The sequence below is a fragment of the Cydia splendana genome, chromosome 10, assembly GCF_910591565.1.
Source record: "Cydia splendana chromosome 10, ilCydSple1.2, whole genome shotgun sequence".
NCBI lineage: Eukaryota > Metazoa > Arthropoda > Insecta > Lepidoptera > Tortricidae > Cydia > Cydia splendana.
In genome coordinates this window covers 10,126,110-10,139,740 of record NC_085969.1, presented here as the reverse complement: position 1 = coordinate 10,139,740, position 13,631 = coordinate 10,126,110, and the positions used below count along the sequence as shown (strand labels likewise).

At 34.2% G+C, this 13,631-nt stretch overlaps 1 protein-coding gene across 2 annotated transcripts in view; it reads right to left on the bottom strand.

Annotated features, from left to right (window-relative positions):
• Positions 1-13,631, bottom strand: part of LOC134794231 (uncharacterized) — a 104,665-nt gene that overhangs the window by 33,160 nt on the left and 57,874 nt on the right. The window contains exons 1-2 of one of the 2 annotated variants that reach the window (XM_063765973.1): positions 4,711-5,293; positions 439-484 (exon numbers count right to left, since the gene is read on the bottom strand). In XM_063765973.1, the coding sequence (XP_063622043.1) occupies positions 439-484; positions 4,711-4,712 (48 nt within the window). In that variant the 5' untranslated portion in view covers positions 4,713-5,293. Of the gene's footprint in view, positions 1-438; positions 485-4,710; positions 5,294-13,631 lie in introns of those variants that run through there. The other variant, XM_063765972.1, reaches the window with a different exon arrangement.

Below are 13,631 nucleotides of genomic sequence, written 5' to 3'. Positions count from 1 at the left end.
GATGTTTTCCTTCACCGAAAACACACCGAAAAGCAACTGGTAAATATCAAATGATAATTCGTACATAAATTCCAAAAAACTTATTGGTACGAGCCGAGGATTGAATCCGCGACCTCCGGATTGAAAGTCGCACGCTCTTACCGCTAGGCCACCAGCGCTTTTTACTTAATTCAAACTTAACTGTTATCTTATCTAATTAGACTATGAACTATTAGGTTATCAATAGGTACTTGTTACATACTTAAATTAGTACACGATTAGTGGGAGAGAATTCACAACCTTTTACATACGAGTAAGTATATTAATGTCTCGAAATCGCGTTATTATTATTTTTATATAAGGTGATAGGGTATAAATCTAGTCTGACTCTATATCTAACTTATCTTTTTAAATAATTTTACCTTCCGAAATACCTCAATTATAAAAATAATCACTTACCATCAGGAGGCACAATATCTTCGCAGAGACGGCAAGCTGTGGTAACCTGAAACAAAAAGATAAGAACATTTTATTTTATTGAAAAATCTTATTGGAAGTCAGTCCAATTAGATTTAAAGAAATGTGAGTATAACGTTATTAGTTGACACCTCATGTGTTGTATCATCGCATGATATGCACATTACAGCAACATACAGTTTAATTAGAACCAGATATTTTTCTACTTCTTGTAGCACAGGGAACGGTAAAAGGACTTGTTTCTATGCCAGTCTCAACAACTAAGATACTTTATCGACAAGTGTAAGGATCATACCAATTACTAAATTCGAAAACCAAAGTTTCGACCTAAGGATTGGCATTTTCCCTATTATGCTGAAGCGCAAACTACTCAGTCAAAGTGTTACTCATCCTCTCTTCTAAATTGATGTGATTTAGAAGAGAGGATGAGTAACGCTTAATATACTAGTGGAAAAATAATATTACATAGTAATACATAGCCAATTCGCGCGCGGGCTACGAGGATTTGGGAACTGAAGAAATAGAAGGGTGTGCGCCACGATAGCGGGGGCGTGACGGATAAGGCGTCCGTTCGGATTCCTTAAATAAAGCTCGCGCGCGGACTGTACATATTCACCATTAAATTTTACCGATTAATGATTTTTAATCTAGGATAGAACTGCAGTGTCATACTACAAGATCCCGTTGTCGGATATTATCTCCTTCAATTTACTCCTAACATCACAAAAATAAGAAATAGGTACCTATACTGAACAATTTAAAATAATTCTCAAGTTCACCAGTTTAAATACAATTTTCCACAAATTAGATAGATACTATGATTGATTAAAGTCATAAGAATTAACATAGCCAAGTATTTCTAATGAAGCCAGATAACTTATCAGTAAGATTACCGGTATAAATATTAGGCAGATATCGTATACAAGAACCAGTTATTTCGACATTAGGTATTTGTGTGGTTTATCTAACATATCGCTTCCATGTCGGCTGGTCAATTATCTGGCATGTTTTAGTACACACAAACATACTCAGATGTGTTTGCGCTTTCCATTTTCAAGTAGACTTGTTATTGGTCTAGTCGGTGTCCTCAGGAAAATCGCTCGTGTCTTATGACTGTTTGATTTTGAGCAGCAAAAATCAAGTAGATAACTTCCATATTCTTACTTCATTTTTACAATAAATATGTAAACCTAATTGACTGGAAGAAACGTCTATTTATACCGTGAACAATAGTAGAAAGAAACAAGCCATAAGCCATATAAGAAACATTAAACTTTTTATTAATATGTAGTTGTAGGTACCCACGAGAAATTTGTTAAATTTTGATTAGAGAGTATTTTATTCTTTATCAGGCAAAAGTAGCAGTAACGATGATGCCGTACATACATATATATTATTATATCTGGGTATTTACATATTATCTATGTCTATCTGGCATAATCGTTATCGCCATGTAATAAACCAGAATATGAACTTGTAGATAGATCACGTTATAAAAGAAATTTACACCAATAAATATTTTTACCTAATAACAAATATTAAAATGTAGCAATACGAGTACTTATTGCATTGTTATTTATGAAGCAAAAGCAAATAACTAAATTAAAAATATTTGATGCTACGTAACTAGTTAACATTTTAACTAACTACGTAACATTTAATTTGTTGATGTATTCGAAATCGCCCATTTTCCGCTGCTGCAGATGCACTCACCATTCGAATGTCACATGTCTTTAAACTAAGGTTCAGGTTGCCTACTTCCAATATTTCCTTTTATTTATAAGTGTGAATGGGTTCCTATTTAAGTCCATGTTCGCTAGTACCATAGACAAAACTGCAAGTTCATATTAAAAATAAGAAAAATAAAAATATAGATGGGCCATATTTGGTACAGGTACTACAAGGTACCTTGTATGTAGATATCAACATTCCGAAAAATTGTCTTACCAGTTTTTCTGCATAAATACATATTCCTACTAGTATGTTCGTTTCTAGTACAGAAGTAGTAAAATTGTTAGCATTTATTTGTAGTGTAACTAATGAAAACAATCATTTATTTATAAACATTTAAAAACTCACTTTAAAAAAAATGGTTTATTTATGTTAGTAGGTCAGAAAAACAAAGAAACTTATTTAGAATTTAAGTGAGTACTTACTTAAGACTAAATATTTCTATCAGTTCAGATTTAGATTTTTCTCACATTCCCTTTCATGAAATTCTTCACTAGTCGATTTAGTTTAGGGCACTCTTGATCTGAGCTATTATTTTTATGAATTTACAATAAGCAAAGTAAAATTTAACCTAGGCTAATACATATAGAGAATTTACGGAAATATATACGTAGATAGTTTACGTCTCGGTCATAAATTATTTTTTATCGAAAACCCTGAGCGCTGAACTCAATAGATAGTAGAAACGTAATAATTCGCCTTAATAGCCTGATTTGCCACACGATTATAATAGATAATTAGGTACATTTTATAAGCAGAATAATGACTTAGTAAAAAGATACCTATAATTTAATAATTATTTAAAAAAACATAAGATTGCGACTTTCGAGCGGTTGGTTCATAGAAATAGACTAAAGTTGTTACATGAAGTACGTAAATGGCGTAGGTTTCATACAAGTTATGTCATTTTAATACGATAGGATACGATACATCTTCTGACTATGACACATAGTCACAGGAATATAAAACTAAAACTAACTACAATACAGTACAGTACAATTTTATATTACGCACGTGTATACGGTGTATATTTATATTATTTATATTTGTGTCCTTCACGCAATGTGTGATATTCTCACTATAATCCCAGGAAACTTCATCAATAATTTAATTATATTTAGTCGAAGAGTTAATAGTATTTTTAGGTACACTGATAGTTGTTAAACTTTTGTTATGACAATTTAATAATTATTATTAACGCAGTTGCATGTTGTACCTACAATGATTGACTGTGACAAGACTTGCGAGGGTAGGTACCGAAGGCAAATTTAAGATTATATGTACATACAATATTAATTCATTAAGTAACATTTCCTAGTGTAAATAATATCATGTACCTACTCAAAACACATGCCCAAATTATCGTAACGTTATCAAATGGCAATGATGTGCTCGCAGACTGGCAACTGTATAAATCCAATCAAGTACGTAGCATCCGAACGGTGTGATAAGCTAATTCGCACACGACGGGCCATTACTGTTTATCTCAGTGCGTATGTACGGTCGACGTCAAAGATATGTTTATGTTTATCGCCTTATTACAAAGGAGTAAGGTGCAAAAGTGTAAACATATCTTTGACATCGACTGTACGAGTCGTTGCTAATTAATAAATCCAGCAGTTCATCTGCTAGTAGGTGCAATATCATGATTTATATCTGAGGGAATTCAATATACACAAGTTAATGGATGAAAAATATGCTAGATTCGAACTGAAATAATATTCGATGCCATCTTACTAATTTATTTTACATTTTTTGAAAATAAAACTTGTAGGATTTGATTAGGTATAGTATACACGACATATTCAAAAAAGAATTGCAGTTACCTCATATTTGTTTACTACCTACTGTGTATTGTCTAACTTTAATTACAATTATATATTAGACTGATAGATAAATGGAATATTTTCCGCACACCTTTGAAAGATACGGCTTCAGGACAAGAGATTCATATTGACAATATTTTTAATTTCAAATATTTATAAAATCTTGAAAAGTTTTACGCTCGTATTGTAGGTATCGATATATATCGTAGATAGTGCGATCAAATAAAAAAAAAGCTTTAGGAGGTGAGAAATAGGTACATAAACATAAAAAGTACCCAATGATTTCCCGCCCAGCTCAGACTAGATAGACTTATATTTATTAACACAAACTATTGGTAGGTACAATACATTATTTTATTATCTAATAAATAAGTATTTGCAGACATTCCAACTGGCGTTTTCTCGTAATCTGTACAATCCCCTTACATATCTATAGATAATTTATAAATATTCCATTCATAACAATACAAAAATATAACATATATGAAAATATAAGTGCCAGATAAACATCATAATATTATCAAGTGTTTATTGATTGCTGTCTGTCATTCAATTAGCGGCTAGAAAAGAGGGTACTTTTATAGTACTACCGATTCACGTGAATAGAAACAAAGCTAAAATATAGTAGATACAGTAAAAAATAAGAATCGTTTATATCAGGTTTTTTTACTAATTATTAAAACAATTATCTACTCACATAGCCGAACTTTGCCGTCATGTTGTGTCTCGTTGTATATTATGTAGAACACACATCTAAATGAGCTGCTCTGCCACTTATCCTTTTAAAAACTTAACAATCCACTTTTATATAACAATTTTTCAACTCACTTTGCATACATAAGCAAAACACTTGAATAAGTATACTTTTTGTTCCTAGGTGCGACGTAACAATAGCTTTTGTAGTCATAAGATTGAAAATAACTGAGAAAATTCTGAACGGAAACACTACGGTTTCCCTACACTTTACTCGTTAATTTTTCGGAAAACCCAACTAAGCCTGCGCGGATTTAAAAATAGAACACTTTTCGCTTGTGAAACACTCCTTTGACGGCTTCTTTTAACTGATTTTTTTTGTAATTTTCATAGGCGTGGGGGAGTTTTTTTTTTTCACGCGCGTTATTTTATGGGGCTTCAGCGCTGACGGCGACATGCGCGCTGTACGACGGCCAGCCATCGACTACGAGATAAAAACTTCGCTTGATTATAAACTTATAAGCTAAAGTTTTTTGTTCGTGTGCGTTCGTGCGTCGGTATGGACGATAGGCTTTTGTTGGTGGTCAGCCGTAGGTGCTCATAGTTTTCACTAGGTCTACTTTGAAAATAAAATGTTGTACGTTATTTAGTTACATTTTACTACTAAAGTTTTATAAGATTAAAAAAAAACAAAATTATATTTTACAATCTTAGAATTAAAAGTTGATCATTGTACGAAACATCAAGTAGGTATACTGGTATTATAACTAGTATCTCAATGCGCATTAGATAATAGGCATTACAGTACTCTATTTAAGGTACCATACCATATTATATTAAGTAAGCACTTGTATACAAAAATGCATAATAGTTGCCAAGGCAAGTGCGTACTCGCAATAGCCGTGCGAGTTATCAAAATGGGTCAATGTAGCCTACACCTTGCTCCCAACGTACTCAGGTCGTTCGTTGGCTCTCTATGCCTTAGTAATATTTTTAATTATTTACTTACTAATTGTCTATCCCCTTAGGGTCCCCTTAGGGTCCCCTTAGGGTTGGAAGGTCAGATGGCAGTCGCATTCGTAAAAACGAGTGCCTACGTCAATTCTTGGGATTAGTTGTCAAGCGGACCCCAGGCTCCCATGAGCCGTGGTAAAAATGCCGGGATAATGCGAGAAAGAAGAAGACTTACTAATTGTCTATTTCTATTATTTTTTTTGAGAAGAAAGAGTATAGAAATCTTGTGTCCACCATAAAAATTCCGATATCTGAGAATAAAATTTAATAAAATGACCCGGATACTTCTTCTTACTCCTATAATTTCGTTGTGACAATCATAAAAATAAAACAAACGTAGCAAACGTAACGTACGTAACGTAAACGTAAAGTTAGTGTTTAAACAGCCGAAAATCCTGCATAACATTATTTAAGTAATTGTAGTCAATTAGATTTTAACAGTTGGTGTTTCTAGGTTACGCTGCGTGGCCAGTGACCTTAACTTTGAATTTTAAACAAACATTAACACATTTTTAAGTTGATATTTACTAATTAATTATTAATATTTACCTCCGTAACAATATTTTAGCATAATTTTAATTAGGTAATATTCTTTGATGTAGGTATTTAACACAGAGCTCGGAACCGGTATTTTTAAAAAACCCCGAAATAGACCAATATTTTGAATTATTTTATGCTCTTTACGTAGGACTGAATCATGTATTTAGGTAACGACTTTAAGTTGTGTTATAAGATTGTCCAATTAAAAATGAAATAATAAACCAAAGAACGAAAAAGAACGTAATAATACCGGTATTTTTGTATGGAGCTAATACCGGTTTCCGACCCCTGATTTAAAGATCAAAACCACGTGCAGGTAACTACTCTGTAAGTACCTAGTCTATATAAAATGGTGATGCAGATAAACGCGCAGGTTTCATTCAGTTATAAGGAAAATGCTCACTGATAGTGGTACCTTTTAACTAGTACGGTCCGGCTATTTCATGGTGAGCGCAAATAATCGTACATGCTTCAAAATGCAAAATATTGAAAGAGGTAGTTTATGCATACTTATCCAAGCTAAACAATGTTACAAGATTTTGCAACAAAAACCTTGTGCCAAAAGACGCATTTCAATCCATTAAAATGACTATAATATTCTCAGTTGGCTATTTGCTATTACCTTCTTGAATTACCTCAAAACGTGAAACATGACGACCACCGTTATTAAAATCGTAAACACATAATTATTGCGTCGGAATATGACGCTTAATAAATAATGTGTAAACGACCGTAGCGTAGTCTTGTAAGATTCCTTTGCGAAACTGACAATGAACGGGTTTGAAATTTATGCCTGAATGATTGTTTTTGCTATAAGAAGGAAATTATTACGCTACATAAGCGTAAGAAATACTAACAACTGAAACTTAAAGGTGTCTTATAATTTGAATGTGGGTAGGTGTACACACACGAGTAGAGGTAGACCAAAGTTTAGGCTGTTTAATATAGACTTTTTCGTTATTGGTCAAATACGCCTCATCATGAATTTTGCCGGTTTACAGTGTTTGCTCTTGTAAATAACTTTTAGTCATAAAAAATGGGGTTCAGAAAAACTTTTTAAGTCCGAATATATAATTAGGTACATCGCGATATTTTCAACAAATGTTTAGTAAATTATTTTCTGAATAAATTGGGAAATAAATGTTGAACTCAAATCACCATAAAATATAATAACAATACAATAATAGGTACATGTAGTGCCGCATTTTGCTGTATCGGCTCTTCCTAGAAACTGCCTAGGTCGACGGGTCGCGGCGTAATTATTTCAAGTGCTTTCGACTTAGCATACTGAAGCTGAAATTTATACCGCAGCAACCTTGGCCTATAAAATTTAAAAACCGGTAAAAAGGAAAGCAACTAACAATTCAGTCACGTAAAATGTTCTTCTGAGTAATCAAATAACAAATTTTATATTATTTGATCGATATACAAAATAGATTTGAGCTGAGAACTGGGATAATTTCTCGTTTGTAACACCCTATAGAGCAAACAATGAGATAAAGCAGTACCTAAATACATACACAATGAGCAATGAATACATGAATTGTGAGTAGTGGTACGAACATCCAGGAATTTTCCTATTAAAAAGAGGTTGAATCGTTTTATTTAAGTTACAAAACCACCTTCCGTACCAAGTGCACAGATTACAAATTGTGAATATCGGTTTCTAACAAATTGATTCCAAGAATGTGACCAGTGAAGTGAAAATCCAGGAAACTTCCTCGTTCCGGAGTCGTTGACCACATCGGTGTCAAGATTCGACCGCTTCCTTGTTTAGTCTGGACCCCCACAAGGTTACTGTGTAAAGAGGATTGTTTTGACAGAATCGCCTTGACCGTCCGACGTGTCCAATGCACGACCTTTGGTAAGTATTTTCATTTCCTTCATTTACGCCTTAAATGAGTAGCTACTAGTACTAGCAGTGACGGAAAACATTGAATAGGAAGTGTAGGGCGAAGTTCTAATAGACGCATGATAATCTTTGTTTAATTATAACAGCCAATGTAGTTTAGTCTGCAAGGTAATGTCAAATACATTGGTAAGTTATTATGCATATAAAAAATATAATTGAAGGGATAGTAAAAAAAAGAGAGGCAGAGGAAGACCGAGACGTGCGTTTTTGGACCACGCTAAAGAGAAAATCAGCGTAGAGCAAATCAGTAGCAGAAAGAAGAACCGAATGAGCCAGGCTCTTAAAATTATGATAATGATGACTATTTTAGTTAAGTAGGTACGAAATAAATTTTGATTTTGATGTCAAATAAAGTCACTGATTATAAACGTCATATTTTCATAAAAAAATGACATTTTATGACATTGCCACACATTGTCATTGCAAATGTCATGCAAAATGAGCTTGGTCCGTCTTACTTTTCATGCTTCTGTCTAAAGTGTTTAGTTATAACTCACCGCCAGTTAAATAATACATCTGCAGTCACTATTGACTTAACAATTGCACCTTGCAAGGTGCATTAAAAGTAATAAAATTCAAATTAGCGTACAAATACGGAGGCTCTAAGTAATCCTCGATCAATAAAATGTGCGAGTGGAACACACATGGTCACGATACGTCACCGTGACCGCGGAATCCAGTGAAGTGCAATTTCGTGTACTATTAAGAGAGACGGTATCAATAACGCACGCTCATTACGCAGTGTGGGCTTAAAGGGCAATATTCATGAGCTTGGTTTTTCAGCTTAAATATTTTGTTAAAGCAAACGAAGGCCGCGATCAGAGAGGAATGACGCCGTTTTGTGAAGCTATTATGATCTTGACAGTCATGTCAATACTGCAACCGACAAAAAAAAGAAAAAGATAGCGTTCTACTTACCATTATGTCAACTGTAATCTTAATAGCCCCTGTAAAAAACGTCACGTAAATATTTGCCGAGAAATAATTCATCACATTTAACAATTTTTATTTGTGGGTAGTTAAACCATGTAATTTTAACTTCTTCTTTACTTAAATATTTTTAGACTATCCCAGTGACCACGTGTGCTGGTAAAAGGCTCATAAGGTTAGGATGTATTTAAAATTCATAATACACGATATAATATGTAAATGATTTATTCCAGCAATAATTATCGCGATAACCGAGGACAATATTTTGTTTGAACTACCCGCACTATTACATAAACTCTGCTGCGAAGTTTTGCATAAAGGAACGTTCGATTTCAGCCAACTCTTGACACTGAGTAGCGTCTTTATCCGCAGTCTTTCGCGTGTTTGTTTATTTTACCGTCTCAATATATCCATAACACTATAATGTAACTTTGCCGGCCATAATGACCGGGCCAGAGTAAATAAACTCCCTTGAGAACACACTTGCGGAGTACTTGACCGCCCAACCTTTACATTTACATAGCATGATGTACTCGGAAAAATTGCGACTCTGACTATACGTTTGGGTTCCGTGAGTAATCAGGTAAAATACCTATTTGTGTTATGGTTTATGGGTGAGTGGTCAAAAGGCAATAAAAAGGCTATTAGGTGCACTATCTAGATGATGTCATGGCTGATCTCACTTTATATGACGGTAATATGCTTGCGGAGTTTTTGCTAGCTTGCTAAATGCATATTTTTAGTCAATAAATTGAATTTGGCTTACCAACCCGAAAATGAAAACAATATTAACTTGTATAGTAGTAAAATAATACGGAAACAAAAATATATGTATAATTAATAATTATAGTTTAGTACCTAGACACAAATGCCTTTTCATTGTATAATTAATTGAAATTGATCCCTAAGTTAGTGACTAAACTTAATGTATTAGGCAAATGCTTATTGTAATTGGATACTACCTAGTAACTTGACGTTGATAATATAATTTACTTAAGTTTACCGGGTTTATCTATCTGTTTGCCGGCCACCAAAACAGACAGGCCCACAAAGTTGCCTGACGTCTCATTCCTATTTTATTTACAGCCTACACGACGCGTCGACCGACTCGGGCGGCGACGATTCTGAAAATTTATGCCGGCCCAAACTCGCGCAGACTTCGATAATGTAACGTAAATTTTCATTAACTCGAACGCACGTGGGTAAAAACATATTTAGAACCACGAAGCATAATTTCGTATATTTATCACAATTTTTTTTTGCGATGTGTACCACTAAATATTTATGAATGCAATACAATGAACATTTTTAATTTGATATTTTTGTGTTAAGTACATTTCTGCCTGTTGATTAGGTATTTCCACTTAAACTTTTTGATTGTCAGGTGTTTGGATATTTTAAATATAACTACCACTATGTAATTAATTATTAAATTATTAAGTAAATTTTCTTGCATGTTTCAAGGGATAATGATATTTTGGTATTTTTAGTATCTTGTAGATGAATGTGGATGTGTGTGGATGAATGGAGATATAATTGCGACAGCAATATCTAAATATAATTTTGCATGGATTGATAACTGATTATAAAGACGGTGTTGGCTGGCATTATGCTTGAGAACTAAGCAGGAAACTTTTTATCAATTTTATTGTTAATACCATCTCATTACAGCTCCGATTGGCTAATCCGTGATAATGCATTAGTGTAGGTCTGCTAAGTAATGTGACTCGTGTCATACATAGAGATAATAATAACCAATTTAAAGTTTAAAATGTATCATACAGTGATGTAAACTTTCTGAAAAACCTTCGATTTCAAGAATGATTACGTTATTAAATTAACATTAAATGTATTCATAAAATGTATCACACATGCAGTCATGTCAGGGCTAATATACATACATAATATTTTGATAACAGTTATTTGTTTTTGTGGCGTATTAGTACATCGACTGAGCGCAAACGCCCAACTTACAAGTAACTTCATAGCTCACCATTTATTAATACAATTTTTGGATGGTCCCTAATCCAATCGATACAATTTTTAGGGTTCCGTACCCAAAGGGTAAAAACGGGCCCTATTACTAAGACTCCGCTGTCCGTCCGTCCGTCTGTCACCAGGCTGTATCTCATAAACCGTGCAGCAGTTGAAATTTTCACAGATGATGTATTTCTGTTGCCGCTATAACAACAAATACTAAAAAGTACGGAACCCTCGGTGGGCGAGTCTGTCTGGGGCATCGTAGCTCTCCAACGGATGGACCGATTTCGATGAGTTTTTTTACTTCAAAGTGAGTTTTCTTGCGGTGGTTCTTAGCTATATTTGATTGAAATCGAGCCAGCAGTTTGAACAGTTTCAGCCTTGTTTCAAAATTATGTAAGGATTTTTTGTCATAAAATTCGTTTTTCGCGGTATGCTCTCTGAGCAAGTGTTTTGACGAAAAACGTCAACGGATAATCCTCACGTATTGTGTAAGTGCTAAAACTAGATACATTAGTAAATCAGGCGTCCGCTTGTTTGTACGTACAATTACACACGCGAGGCGCCAGTCGCCAAACAAAACGGACAAACTTGTTACTGCTATTTGTAAATTAGCAAGGATAATCGCTAGTTTATTTAATAACACGACGGGTTCGATATTATCCTTTATTCTTATTAAAGAAAACAATGTGGAAATTAAAGATTAGGTACAAACACACAATCAAACCGTATTTCAGAGCACTAATAAGGAAGAGAGAACAGTTTTTAATATTAAATAAAATACCTCTTGCATTTAATATAACTCTTTATACATCTTATCGAGTACCGGTCTAAAACTAGAATATTTATCATTATCTATCATTCACGTGGCATTGTTGTAATTTTATCAATCTTTCACATGCGGCGCCAACGCTTATCAGTTCAATATGCACTTGGTTACAAATATCTTTAAGGAATTTATTTACTAATAAAAAGAGAATAAAAACACATCTAGTGGCTCCCATGGAGCTTCCAATAACAAACCACTCCAAGTTCACTTTATATTAAAGCATCAATTAAATAACAGCCAGATAGCAGTTGCATAATCAAACCTATGGACGTCCATACATCGGCTATGAAAATAAACAGCGGGTGTCAATAAAGTATTTATCGAATGTCACATATAGATACTGCCCAATCTGTACAACTGGGTGTATGCATTTTTGTAGTCTGTGACATCGGGAAGTTCGATGCGTAATGGGCAGACGTGACGACATTGACTGTGATTGTCACTCCGTCACATGGCGTGTCCGGGCAACGACCCGACTCCCATTTCGCCGTAGGCTCAAGTGCTGAAATTGGACAAACGGAAAACGACATATTGCTACATTGGTTTTATATATTTTCGTCACGCCGCTAATAAAGGTTTCGGTATAAAACTTATTTACCCATCTGAACGAAAAAAGGTTTAATTTACCCACTTTTATTACGAGAACATGATGAAAGATCTTTTTTTAAATATAAACAGAGAAATGATTCTTGAACTGTTTAGAGATTATAGAACACTCTTGAGGCATTTAAATCGGATTTGGCTCGCGGTTTCGATAATTCAGTTCACTACCTTCTAGTGGACTATGGTGCTGATGCTGGAAAAGTTTGATTGCCTTATTTTCAAATCGAATACGTTAATCATTAAACAAGCCTGCGTTGCTTTGTTCAGCGGCCTCGTGTCAACAGTGGTTGCCTAACGCCTGTAACAAACAATACCTCTACTAACACCCCTTGAAAGTGCAAACATACGTTACTTAATCGTAACTAGTTACCGCTGTAAATATAGCAATTTTACAAGAAATTGAAATATAAAGGAAAGTTAAGGCAAGTCAGTCATAAAAAAACTGAATAAATGACCTTGCACCTAGATTAAAATTTCCTTTGGCATGTGACGCAAGAGACAAATAACATATATAGCTAACTCACAAACATCTAGCCCAAATACAGTAGTATATATAGTATGTAGACACATCACTTATGGCGCTTGATTGTAATAAAACAAGCAAAACGAATATACCAATAGAAAACGTTAAATTACTCTTTCTAACTCCGAAAATCAGTGTACGAATGCGTTTGTTTCTTATATATATTTACAGGTTCTTCGAATTTATCTATTGTTTTGAAGAACCCTAGTTTGCTAATCGTGTTAGCAGACGGGTTAATGATTTATACTGATGAATTGTTTCGCAGCTTGCTACGAGGTCAAGAATACGGCGCAGTTTACAAACAATGTAGTAAGGTCAATGTGGCTAATTCCGTCATAGGGACTATTCCGTCCACGATCGTATATTTCTTTGATTTTCAATCGTAGGAAAATACCATTTGCTTTTGATTGCTGAAACTAAAAGCAATCGCTGCTTTGTCGACAAAATTATCAATGTCGTGAAAAACGCTAATGGACGGAATAGGCCCTAGGATGGAATGGGGTTGGCCGGTCGAAATTTTAGCAGATGGCGCTATCAAAGCTTGCCCTGTCAATCCCTAGAATTGTGTCAAATTTTTGTTTTTTTAATTCCCTG